General features: G+C 36.9%; 1 protein-coding gene across 1 annotated transcript; it reads left to right on the top strand.

Moving 5' to 3' along the window:
- The first annotated feature begins 3,378 nt into the window (after positions 1-3,378).
- Positions 3,379-12,219, top strand: LOC139145928 (epidermal retinol dehydrogenase 2-like). The gene is made up of 4 exons (XM_070717372.1): positions 3,379-3,997; positions 9,900-10,144; positions 11,541-11,666; positions 12,105-12,219. Exons 1-4 carry the CDS (start codon positions 3,449-3,451, stop codon positions 12,193-12,195), a joined length of 1,011 nt encoding a protein of 336 aa, XP_070573473.1. The 5' UTR covers positions 3,379-3,448; the 3' UTR covers positions 12,196-12,219.
- The last annotated feature ends 1,371 nt before the right edge of the window (positions 12,220-13,590 follow it).

Here is a 13,590-nt window from a genome sequence, read left to right as displayed (position 1 = left end):
TCTGTCTTATTTGCTTTTTTATGTGTGTTAGTAATGTTTTTCCTAGTAATGTGTACTTTGCATTACTTAGGAAGTGTTTTCCCCTGTATGTAGTGTTGTTTATTGTTCAAAATTGATTGCCTTTGTGTAGGTAATGCCTGTTTGTAATGTTCTGGCACATCTTACTAAATAAACAGAACATCTGTAGGCATTCAAACCAAACTTTTACAGCAATGACAAAATAACAGTACAGCATTTTCAATTGTTTTACCCTGTAATGGAAGCTACAGTTTTTTTTCATTCAACAACGCAACATCCACTCGTCATGTGGCATATGTGGTTAAAAAGAGATGAAATTTTACATGTCAATTGTGCAAAATGTTACAAAATTCAAAGAGTAGGCATAAGTTTCATCAACTTGTTAACTGAACTTGCATTTTGAGCACAAGGGTTGCACATGCAGAAATCCTTTTATGAAGGCATATAAAACATTCGTAAGACAATTAGCCACTGGCATTTTGGCAGTTTTGGATCCCCAAAAAGTGCATGTTCAGACAGCACAGCTGTATATTTTATGTGATATCAAAAATTGTGATGACGCATCCGTATAATTAAGGTAGACTGCACTTCTTGGTCAGATACCAGGACTCCTCTTTCTCTCTCTCTCTCTCCCCCCCCCCCCCCCCCCCCCCCCGACCTTATGGAGTACACTTTTGGTCTACTACTTTGGTTCATTTTTCAAGCTCATTGAGTACATAGTTTTAACTGGCTTATCTCGGGGGAGGGGGGAAGACGTCGGTTTTGTGTGAAAGGTTATGAAATTTGCACAATACTTTCGTACTTTTGTGGCAAAGTTCTTTCCATATTTGACTTTTGATGCGCCATGGACTGGTTAAGTTCTTGTGTGGTGTAAAGTTTCCTTGAAAGTTACGGCCAAAGGTGTAGGTCTTTCAATTTTGCGGCATGAACTACCCTAACTTTGAAAAACAAAGGTGAAGGGCGGATTCAAGTGTGAATTCTATTATCTGCAAGGGATATAAATGTCAGACATGTTACGGCCTTCAACGGAAATGCATGGTACCTCTGAAAGGCGTGAAAATTTCGTTTTAATGTGTGACGAGGACACTTCGTGATGTCGACCAGATTTGTAATACATACATTTGCAACAAACAAAGCATTACGTATAATGGGCGAAGAGGGCGTACGATTTCGCCATACTGCCTTGCTTCTGGTGTTGGCATGTTGCAAACTCTATGAGGGTAAACAAGACTGTTTCAGTGGAAAACATATTACTTTAAAACTCATCACAAGTACAAAACTGTGTACTGAAGGGCCCTCATATTTGGAAGAAAAATACAATTGAAATGGTTGACATGCAAACTTCCAGCGGCAATATGCAAACCCCCACTACTATTTTGTACACCCACCCCACGAACTTTCAAAAGTGGTTCATCCCAATCAGTCGCTTGTTAAATGTTCAGCCACAGGGTCCTCGAGCTCCGGTGATGATGGTGATCAAACATTTAAAAATGAAGGAAAATGTATTTGGACTCAGTAAAGTTGTTGTTGTTGTTGTTGTTATTGTTGTTGTTTTTGTAGTTGATAGTATTTCAGAAAAGGACAAATTATGCGCTGCAAATTCAATACAGCCTCACTGTACACTGGAGGTAAGCTGCCTCCATGCTATACACATGCGCTGCAAAATTCAATACAGCGATATTGATGATGATGATGATTAAATATTTAAAAATGGAGAAAAATAAAAATATATTGGACTCTGTAAATTTGTTGCTGTTGATGTTTTTATTATTGTTGTTGTTGTTGTTGATAGTATTTGCAGAAAAGAACAAAGTATGCGCTGCGAAATTCGATACAGCCTTACTATACTATGCGCTGCAAAATTCATTACAGCCTGTGCGTTGCCGCCCAACTATACTATGGCCTATGCGTTGCAAATTCAATACAGCCTAACTATACATGTGCCTTGCCGCCTAACTATACTATGCGTTGCAAATTCAATACAGCCTAACTATACATGTGCGTTGCCGCCTAACTATACTATGCGTTGCAAATTCAATACAGCCTAACATTACCCAAGGGTTGTCACTTCATTGCCACACACTTTTTTTTCAATCGCCAAAAATGCACCTAGCAAGCATCGAAATCGGTAAAATTCGACGTAGGGTCAAAGCACATTGGTCCTTCTCAATCATACTCAAACATGTTTACCTCTTACCGATGAAAAGTCGAGAAATCAGCAGGTTTTTCGGCGCATCTGGTCGTCTCTTACATTCCAGATTTAAAAGACCGCGCGGTACATTAAGTCACATGGGCGCATTTCAAATCGAACCAATAGCAGAGCTGGATGGGCCCAGCGTGAAAACTGGCAGTAACGTAAGTTTCTTACGTCTTTTGAAGACTATGGGTGACACTGTCTGCGTATGAAATTCTGGTAACTTTAACAGTTGCAGTTCACCCATAGGAAGAGAAAGTTCTTTCCAAAGACGTGAGAAACTTACGTTACTGCCGGGTTTCACGTCGGGCCCATTCATTCAGTACGGGCTCAGCTATTGGTTCGATTTGAAATGCGCCCACTTGACTTAATGTACCGCGCGGTCTTTTAAATCTGGAATGTGAGAGACGACAAGATGCGTTGAAAAACCTGCTGATTTCTCGACTTTTCATCGGTAAGAGGTAAAATGTTGAGTATGATTGAGAAGCACCAATGTGCTTTGACCCTACGTCGAATTTTACCGATTTCGATGCTTGCTAGGTGCATTTTTGGCGATTGAAAAAAGTGTGTGGCAATGAAGTGACAACCCTTGGGTAATGTTAGGCTGTATTGAATTTGCAACGCATAGTATAGTTAGGCGGCAACGCACATGTATAGTTAGGCTGTATTGAATTTGCAACGCATAGTATAGTTAGGCGGCAACGCACATGTATAGTTAGGCTGTATTGAATTTTGCAGCGCATAGTATAGTAAGGCTGTATTGAATTTCGCAGCGCATACTTTGTTCTTTTCTGCAAATACTATCAACAACAACAACAACAATAATAAAACAACAACAACAACAACAAATTTACAGAGTCCAATAATTTTTTATTTTTCTCCCTTTTTAAATATTTAATCATCATCATCATCAATATCGCTGTATTGAATTTTGCAGCGCTTGTGTATAGCATGGAGGTAGCTTACCTCCATGTGTACAGTGAGGCTGTATTGAATTTTGCAGCGCATAATTTGTCATTTTCTGCAAATACTATCAACTACAACATCAATAACAACAACAACAACAACAACAACTTTACTGAGTCCAAATATATTTTTATTTTTCTTCATTTTTAAATGTTTAATCACCATCATCATAGCAGCTCGAGGACCCTGTGGTTCAGCCAGACCTGATGATCAGCTGACGAACAGTCGTGCGAACAGTCGTGTTGTCGCTTTGAGTGTTCATTCATTAGTATGTGTACAGCGGATGGATTTAAACTGAAAAACTATCCCAACTCGAGCTCAGTGAGAATACTAAAACATTGTTTGAACATGGGTACTTTCCGTGACTGCTTTAACCTTGCGCTAGAAATACTAGTTGTATGTTGTAAAATAGTCGCATCATGTGCCTGTGCTGGCTTCAGGTGGCTCGTCCCACTGGATCCAAAAATTGTGAGAGGCGAGATAGTTTTAGTGACCGGTGCCGCTGGATGGCTCGGGCGACGACTTGCCCTTGAATTCGCACGACGTGGCGCTGTTTTGGTTCTCTGGGATATTAACGAAGATGGTAACGAAGAAACTGCGTCGGAAATCCGAGAAGTCGGCGCCGAAGCATTTACGTACGTGTGTGACTGCAGCAAAAGAATGGACATTTACAAAGTTGCTACACAGGTTAAGAAAGAAGTGGGCAATATCAGTATATTGATCAATAATGCCGGAACAGTGGCTGGGAAGAAGTTTCTTGAAATGTCAGACGATATGTTAAAAGACAGTATTAATGTCAACATGATGGCACATATTTGGGTAAGTTTGAAGTGTGAATGTGAAATGTGAAGTCAAGTGTCCTCAGCCAACCACTGAACAATGCAGTGGTTGCAGTATCAGGCATCTTGTCAAAGACTTGCATGTGTAGATGGGATCAACTAGACCAGTCATGCAATTGTCTTTGCCAAGTTGGCGGAGACCTTTCTCTGCGTGGCAGGGCTGTACCGAACAGTAACACAGCCCTGCCTCGCAGAGCTAGCGGAGATCCATGGCCATATACACTACTGAACATTTCAGTCTATTTTTTACATCCATGGATCAACTAACAACTTCCTGCTAGATGTTTGAGCTCAGTTGACAGTGAGCAATATCATGATAAAATTTGGGTTGTAGGTTCAATACAATTCCTGCTTGTACCCCGTATTCTCCTTATTTAGCATATACTGTAATACACTCAGATAATCCAGGTCTTCCCAAAAATCTATGGGTGTTGTGTTTTCATCAAAATCAACAATGATATGAATGGTTCAGAAGTAGATGCCTTGGCATAAAATAGATGTACGTACTATAACAAATTTATGCCCTGCCATATGTCATGTCTAATCATGGACATAAAAAAATGAGTTTCACGTCCATGGTCAATCAGGTGGTTTTCTTAAACCACATTATACTTGTTGTCATCAAATTTATGATGAAATTGTTGAATTTGTACTTGTTAGGGTACCTTGTAATTGTTGGTGAAAATATTGGAATCAACAGTTTTTCAGATTACTCTCACAGTTTTTTGGCTGCCAGTGTATAGACTGTATAATGACAATTGTATAGGTCTCGCAGTGACTTTTTGATTGTCATGCATTCTTATCAAAAGTTATGAGTTCTAGCAAATTAATTTGCAGTTAAAAATCCCCATCCACGGTGAAGTCCATTTAAATACCGTAATATCAGTGTTCTCCACGAGGGGTTTTTGACGGGCGGTGCGCCCGGCTTCTTTTTGTCGCCGCCCACCTTTAATCTCGCCCGCCCACCTTTTATCTCGCCCGCCCACCTTTGTTTTCTTCAGCCTAAACTGTTTTCACTGTCAGTTGTCCGAACAATATCTAAAAGCCTATCGTATAAAAATGACAGCAACTGACAACGTCGTGTAATAAAGAGGGGCCGTTCACACATCTGTCGGTTTGTTTTGCGACTGCATGCAATCCTCAATGTACCCAGGCCGTTTAACAGGATCGGCCCCGATCCTTTATTTTTTTCGCCCGATCCTCTTTCATATCCGCCGATACTCTTTAGTATTAAAATGTGGTTGAAGACCTATTGTTTCTCAGCGGCGATTTTGTCACGCTTTTATTTCAGCGAGCTTTTAGTGTGAAACGGCCGTAGTGCCGATGAACATTGGCTAAGACTTCAATTCAAAAAGCTTGTGTTAAGCTGCCGACCGTACCGTACAGACACCGTCCATTTCATACAACGGACACGGTACAAGGCTCGGTGTTGCATTTTTGCCAGCGGGCACTCAGTCAAAGCATCTATACTATAGGCAACTACCCATGTCTCGTACTTGTAAGAATCCGAAGGTCAGGAAAAGTGATTTCGATCAGATGTGGCTAAAATCGTACGATTGGTTGACACAAATATCAGATGCAAAAAAGTATGGTACTTCGCGTGTTCAGGTCGTTGCGTATTCGAGCCGAGTTAGCCATTTTGAGATCCGTGTACGTCCACATGACGTTGAAGCCATGTGTGTCACTTCCTGTCACGCATTCGTAACTTGCATGCGATTCACTCGATTGACTTTGAGAAGCAGTTGCGTTTGATCAAGTTTCAAAATCCGTGACCGTTTTAAATATGAAAGGCACAATGAAATGAAGTAAAAAGAACTGCACGAGCTAAAATCATCATTCGTGTGATCATCCGAAAACAGCAGCTATGTACATACGGTTCTGTACTGTATAGTTCAAAGGTCGCGTGTGATCGAGCTCAAGAGCGCCAGCGCGTGCTCCACACAAACATGCGTTGCAGCTACGCCGCGCAGTTGTCAAAGTTTTGTACGTTTGCCGAACTATGAGTCGATGAAATTTCAAATCTTTCTCTTGGAAATACCTGGTATCATTTTTTTTCGGGCCTCTCTTTATTATGAATAGAGTTTTAAAGTCAACGTATGTTTCTCTGCAGGCATGCTCCGCTGACTCCGCATTGTAACTTAGTGCAAATATTCAGTCCCGTATCAACTTGTCATGGACGCCGCACGTAAAAAAAGACGTTCATGGCTTTACCAATCGGGCTACAGACAAACATATAGTAACAGAGGATCATATGAAAACGTGCCAATATTTGCCACCGATTATTTCGAACACTGATTACTTCTCATGTAGGCCTACTTTTGAATTTTCATGTTGGTATTGTGCAATGTATTTACTAAATTGTGTATTGTTTGTATTAGTTCAATTTTTTTTTCACTTTTGATGTTTTATTATTTATTTAATGTAAATAAAAAGAATTTAAATTTAAAAATAAATTGTACAGCTTGCCATTTATCACTGCTGAATGGAGAAAAATATTAAAAATGTCACAAGTATATCTCATCACTGGAATGCCTTGTGAATAGCCCTGGTGATATGTAAATTATATGCAAATATTATGCAAATAAATATGCTAATTAGCCGCCCGCCTTTAATTTTCATTTGTGGAGAACACTGATACCCATCTCCTACCTATAACATGCGCCTTCACAAAATTATAAAAAAAAAACAGTTTCAAAATAAGAAGACAAAGTTGGTCACTTTCTACATTGTTTAATAATTATATATCTACTAGAAGTTAGAAATTAACCCTTGCATGTAAATGAGCTAGACTGCTCTTTTAAGTTATTAAAGCAATAAACACCCTGCAATGGGTATACTACAAGATTTTGATCAGTTATTTTGTTCATAACATATGTATATGAGAGTTAGCCAGTGCATATATGGAGTGAACTGGTCAAAATGGAGTGGTATACCCTTTGCTTAGGTGATTTATTTTCATATTTCTGTTCACAGTGGAATAAAAACAGAGTCCCTGAATTCAAGGTTTTTAACCCTTTTTCTGCCAGACAGTAATAACTGTATCACTTCCCCATCAGCCAAGTCAGTAAAAAGCGGTATTGAGTCAAAACATGACGTATTTTCACTCACTTGGCTTGGTATGTTATAGCATCTTTTGTCCAAAAAAAAATCAACTTTACCGGTACAGTATTATGTTTTCAACAGCCTTCAAATGTACAGTATTATGTTAAAATACATCATATGGAATACGTTGTGTTTCATTAATTTTAAGCATCCTGACCTGGTGGTGAAATATGGACTTGGCAGGAAAAGGGTTAAATTACAATTACATGAATGTAGCGATACTACTGTAGTTCATTAAACAATCAATGTATACAATTTTGTGCCCAGTGCCTCCACTAATTTGTCACAGTACAGTTACCGTTGGCCTTTTTAAAAGTTTCTTTTAAGGTTTATCATAATGTTTGCCACAATATGCCCCAGGCTTTTCAGGCTATCAGGAGTGTTGGAGCCAGCCAAAGACTCATGAAATATACAGGTAGGGCTGTAGCCCTAGGTAGAGTCACAATCATGAAAGTCTTTGATGAAATTATCCATACAGGATTTTTACGTAACACTCATGATGAGAGAGAAAACTCTTGAAAGCCAAATCTTATCCATCCATCCATTCATTTCTAGATAGGAAATAATATATGCACTATACTGGGTACCTTATAATTAATATTTTCAATTATTTTTGTTTTGCTGGCATACTGAATACTGAATAAGTGCATATTTTACTTTTTGCTGGCAGGCTAGTTTTGTTTTTCTTCTTGCAAAACATCCCCATTAAGCAGCAGTCAAGGCTGGTCGGCATCAAGATACCAAACAATGAATTGAGTTTAAAACATGACAAATCACTTAACAATCTATTCATATTTAACGAGATGCTATGATATTGCTGAGAATATTACACTTATATATGCAGACTTTTCAATCAATGCTGAATTTTTCACACTATGTTTATAAGAATCTACTATTCAGAAGTTTTGGTTTGACCAATTAATATTTGATTTAGTTTATATCAGTAGTTTTTATGTCTGCATATATGTTAGACTGTTTAAAGATTCAGCTTCGTGTGGGTGCTCCACGATTTCTGACCCAATATATTTTTAAAATTGTGGGAATATACAAATCCAAGCAGTATGTCTCTATTTTTAAGCAAAAATATTGCACTAACCTTGTTCAGTGGCATAATGTAAAACAGATCACGCCATATCTGTGGTAAATGGAAAATGTATCACATAGCGACAGGTATAAGGACATTACATTACAGCACTATGGAATAACGTAGGTCACACTCCATTCCAAATATTTACCATAGCTGGTAACTATTTGCAGTGTACAGACTATTCATACGTATGTACATTAATAAGTCAGAATCCAGTATTAAACAATAATAATTCTCATCTGACAGCATCTCTAGTTGAAGTCACTGATGCGTTGACTTTTCAGTTTAATCTAGAACTTATCCGTTTATTTCTAGTTTTCATAGATTCCGTTCATACATCTGCACACCAGTATGCCTGTACTTCAGTTACGTGGAAGTGGCTGACATTATGCAAATTTGCTTCTTATAAAGTGCAATGTAGATATGACCACAAGGTGGCCATTTCCATAATTGGTTGCTATTTTAATTTTTTACCTGTCCACTAGTCATACTATTTTTGGATTGATAATCATAGTGTGCTAGCTACATAATTTTAAAATTCTTTGAAATACAGATGTCTTTTCTATAAAAACAAAATGACTCAACTGTTTGAAACCACAACACAAGTCTTACAAGTAAACAGAAATGACCACCCTAAACAGTGAAGTTATATCAATTTGAAAATTATTTATAAATATTGTTCTACATAAAAATATCAATCAAAATGCACAGAAAGAAGACAAGTTTGAATTATGTTATGTATCAGTACTATCACTGTATTCAGTGACATCTTTGTGCGTGTTTATAGTAACTCAATCCTCATAAAGGCTCTATTTATTTTATAATGACATAAAATGTCCCTCTTCAAAAATTTTAGATTAATCTGCAATTGCAGTCATCTTTCTTGAAATTTCAACGGTACAAAGGTATGTGTCTCTAGGCAACGACTGCTACATGACTTAGGTTGTCATGGGCAACACTTTCTTTCATCAGTGTGATGACTGAATTAGTGTCTCTTGTTGTCTCTTTTGAAAAGATTATCAAGTGTAGATTTGACAGAGTTAATTGAATGGCATAGAAACCTAAATCTGTTAATATCCTGGTATTAACACCACTGTCAGTGTCTGTTTGAAAGCCAGCGTGAGTAGAGCAATTACTGTACCATTGTTTGACAGAGTACTGTATTAATCTCAAGGAAGTCCTTCGTAAAGGATATGGATTTTATTAACAAATACACTGTACATGAGCTTCCTCTGCCTTCAAGTTAAGAAGTGCTCTCAATATATTCATCCGAAGGTCATAAATCCTAACTTCCTTGAGTATACCTGTAGCATACACGTACCCCATGAAACTCAAAAACATTGCAGTACAATACATTATGAGAAATTTATTGGTTTCAGTAGCACCCAGTATAATGACCTGAAAAAATAGTAATTATATTATTTTGTATAGAGATAGTATAAGTGGTTCTGTATTGAATAATGGCCATCGTGTTTTTTTTCATGTAGCAATTTTAATTGCCTGTTAGCTAGCAGAGGATGTATGGATTTTAGGGCATGAAGCCATTCTGTATGTGTAACCAGATTAGATATTGCAACTGTTTTATTCAAGGTATCAATTCATGCTGCTTATAATTTTAATTGTAAGGCATTGTACGTGATATCTTCTGTGAGTGTATAAATAAATCTTACATGTATTTTATGTTGTTTTACAGACAACCAAAGCATTTCTGCCGGCAATGTTAGAGAAGAACCATGGTCATATTGTAAATGTCACGAGTTCAGCTGGATATGTAGCAATCAATGGATTAACAGACTACTGTGCTAGCAAATATGGTGCCGTGGGATTGTCAGAATGTCTTCTATATGAACTGGACACCTTGAAAAAAGATGGTATTCATCTTACAAACATTGTTCCATATTACTTTGAGAATGGCTTGTTTGCCGGATGTAACACAAGGTAAGATACAATCAAGAGTTTTTCAAAAGAAAGGTTTCTAGCAAAATAGTGCCTTTGTTAAGACTTGCAAGCCGGGAAATAATGATGCAGTTATCAAATTATTTTACTGAGGTTGTCTTTGATATGTTAATGCAGAGTAAAAACAGCAATTTTACCTTTATTCAAATCATTTTGTCATGTGCTCCAACTCTGGCATAAAAACACTGACCAAAGTAAAATCACTGCTAAGTGTTATGATTCATTTTCCGAAATGGTAAGAATGAGACAATTTGAAGTTTTTACAGATTTATTATCCCATTCTGCATCAAGCTCTGTATAGATGTAACAAATAGATGCTACATGTATATCAGATATTATATTACCATGCCCTGTCAGTTGCATTTTAATTGGTCGACCTGAACCATGTGACCGACCACAAATATGCAATAATGGTTCGTTTATGTGCCCTTGAACATGAATAATATCGTAAACATCGTAACTTTTCAGCTAAAACGTATATTGTAATAAGTATAAAGATCATGATCAAACACAAAATAAAATGGAACGCTTGTGGGCCAAGTTTAGACACTTTTTTTTTGAAAAAATCTCCAGATTTGCAAAATTTGTATAGCACACTACTCACTGACAAGTTCTGGGGCCCCGTTGTTGTTCGTGTGGGAAATTTTCGTAAATTTTGACGGTTTTCTTGGGTTCGTTGATAATATAATGGAAATAACAGACTTCGCGCTGACCATTAACATTTATTTATGGGCAAGGGCTTGAGGAAAACCAAATTAACGGGCTCGGCAAGCCCGCCCATAAATAAACGTTAATGGTCAGTGCGTCGCCCGTTATTTCTATAGTCATCAGAATGGTATTAGTTGTACTCCAATACAAACTACAAGACCAAAATAGAGGAATAAAGTGTTCCCAAATCTGGTGATTTTCAAGAACACTCAATAAAGCTCCATGTATGTATTATCAAAATGCAGTTATACATGTTTGTTACATCAACCTCAAAAAATTTCAAGACAATCTGGCTAATAATGTTCACTTTTGTCAGCCACTTTTGTTCAAATACCATGATACCAATATTCCATAATCACTGTGCACCCTCCAACTTTTCCAATCTGTTGGAATCAATCAGCTCTATACTACTATATATGATATATGCAAAATTGTCTCGGGTCAGAGAAAAACTCTTGGGTCAGTGGTGCATATTGGTTGAGAAAGCAGCCTGTGTAGTCACCACTGATTTATACCATACACTCTCCAGATATTCCCAACCAAGGAATGATACACTTGCAACTATTAATAGTGGGTACAGATGTAAAATATTGACCATTTGAAATTATTATCTCCGAAGATTGCAACACCATAGTATTTTATTAAAGAATGACATTGTTTTATTTTACAGATTTAGCAGACTGTTTCCACCGCTGTCCAGTGAGAGATTGTTGAAAAGTGTCATGCAAGGCGTTCTAACCAATCAACCTATGGTTTTCATACCATGGCACATCAAACCATTCATCATTGTAAAAACGTATGTATGGTTAAACACTTTTCATTATTTTCTTGTTGCACTCCCAAAATTCTGTTCCTATTCCTTGTGTTGAACTTGTCCATGCAGCTGTCTGTTTGTGTTGATGACTGAATTCAGTAGGAACCAGAATATTCATTTATCAACAAGAAATTATACGCCATTGATTGTTTTGGTAAGACGTGATACAGGATAAAGAAGTGTATGATGTTTTCCAAAACAACAGTTATGAATATATCATCAAAAGTGAAAGCATTCATTCTATTATTAAGACATAGCACCTGGAATACAGTGCAGGATGGAATTGCAAGTACTAAGCTTAGTATTAACATGAATTATTAATTAAAATGGCCGATGAAATCTGCGATAACTTTTGTAAATTTGGTACAAAACCTAATTTAATATTTTCTGATATTTTTTTGTGTTCTCATCATTTTTCAGATTGTTACCTGTGGATGCCTTCATAACTTTGATGAATTTTCTTGGAGTAACTAATTTCATGGAAAACTTTGACGGAAAGAAATCAAGATAAGATAAAACAGATGACATATAATCAGAAATATCATTTTGTTTGCTTTTAAAGAGTGATATCAACTCTACCTCTGAAAGAATGTGATTACACGTGTTCTTCAAGACATCATGGCAAAGTCATTTTTGTACAAATCATACAAAAAAAAGGCTTAAGCCCGTAACTTTATCATCATTTTGTGGTACGCGTTGATAAAGAGAGTAGCTTTAAAAGGTTAGAGAACAAAATTTTACTATGTGTTGTATTTTTCAATTTTTTTTCTGTGTGAATCCAGAAAACTGGATCATTTTTTAATGATTTAGATTTACAAGGAACACAGAAAAATGCTAGCAATCAGCTTTGTTGGTCAACATGTCCACATAGTCTGTACATGTGCTGTAGTTGTCAAGATAGTTAGAAAACTATTTTCCCACATTCTCAGGAATGTCAAATACGAAAGTGGTTTTGCTTTGAGAGAGCAGTTATTTTGTAAGTTAAACACAGAATCATTAACTTCAAGTATTTTGTGCAATATTTGTTTTGATATCATGTTTCAAAGCCTATTTATAAAAAGTCAAAGAACGAAAAAAAAGACAGAGTTACTGACCTTATCCATCATCAGTCACTGTTTGTAAAATGAGTAATCTAGGATTTTGTACTGTTCAATTATATGATTATGAGATTGATAATCACTTACTGTAACAACTACAAGTGTATTTGAAATCCATGTGTGTGCTAGAAACCAGTTCATACCAGTGTTGTAAGAGTAATCTAGTTGGAAAACCACTCAACCTCATTGAGGGCAGACTAGCCTTGACTGTTTGCCCATATGTATCTACGGTAATATACCTCAATTGTGACTAAATACAGCACAACATAAATTTCCATGACTGAATTAATTTCGTCATTGTTTTGAAGATGCATGTATTTCTTTCCTACCATAAAATGATGGTGGTTCAGGTTTTAAGGTAGTATGCACCTCGAAAGTGAAAGACTTAAACTTTTTCTCTAACTTTCCTCAAGGGATCTTTCAATCACTCTTTCAAAATCAAGAATAAAAATAGGGGGTCACAGTGCAAATTTTTGTACTAGAGAAACAAATTACCCAAGATTTACCGATATTAGAAATTCAAAATGGCCGCCGTCCCTGTGTTAACTCTATGGAGAAAAGTAAAAATTTTCGAATTTCGAAAAACTAAGCCGGTGAAAAGTTTTCTTTCACCAAGAGCTTTAAAATGAACCCTCACATGTGGTATATCAGAAAAGAATTGTAAAAGTTTGAGAGTACAAATGTCTGTCCCTGAGGTGCGTTCTACCTTAAAAGTTGTCATGTCGTGACCATAAATAGTGGTGCATTGATGTAAAGAGACTTCCATGGTGATGATAAAGAGTGTAGTCACTGATAGAACTCCATCACTA

The sequence above is a fragment of the Ptychodera flava genome, chromosome 12 (assembly GCF_041260155.1).
Source record: "Ptychodera flava strain L36383 chromosome 12, AS_Pfla_20210202, whole genome shotgun sequence".
Lineage (NCBI taxonomy): Eukaryota > Metazoa > Hemichordata > Enteropneusta > Ptychoderidae > Ptychodera > Ptychodera flava.
The sequence above is the reverse complement of the archived record's forward strand: the minus strand, read 5'-3'. Positions and strand labels throughout refer to the sequence as shown.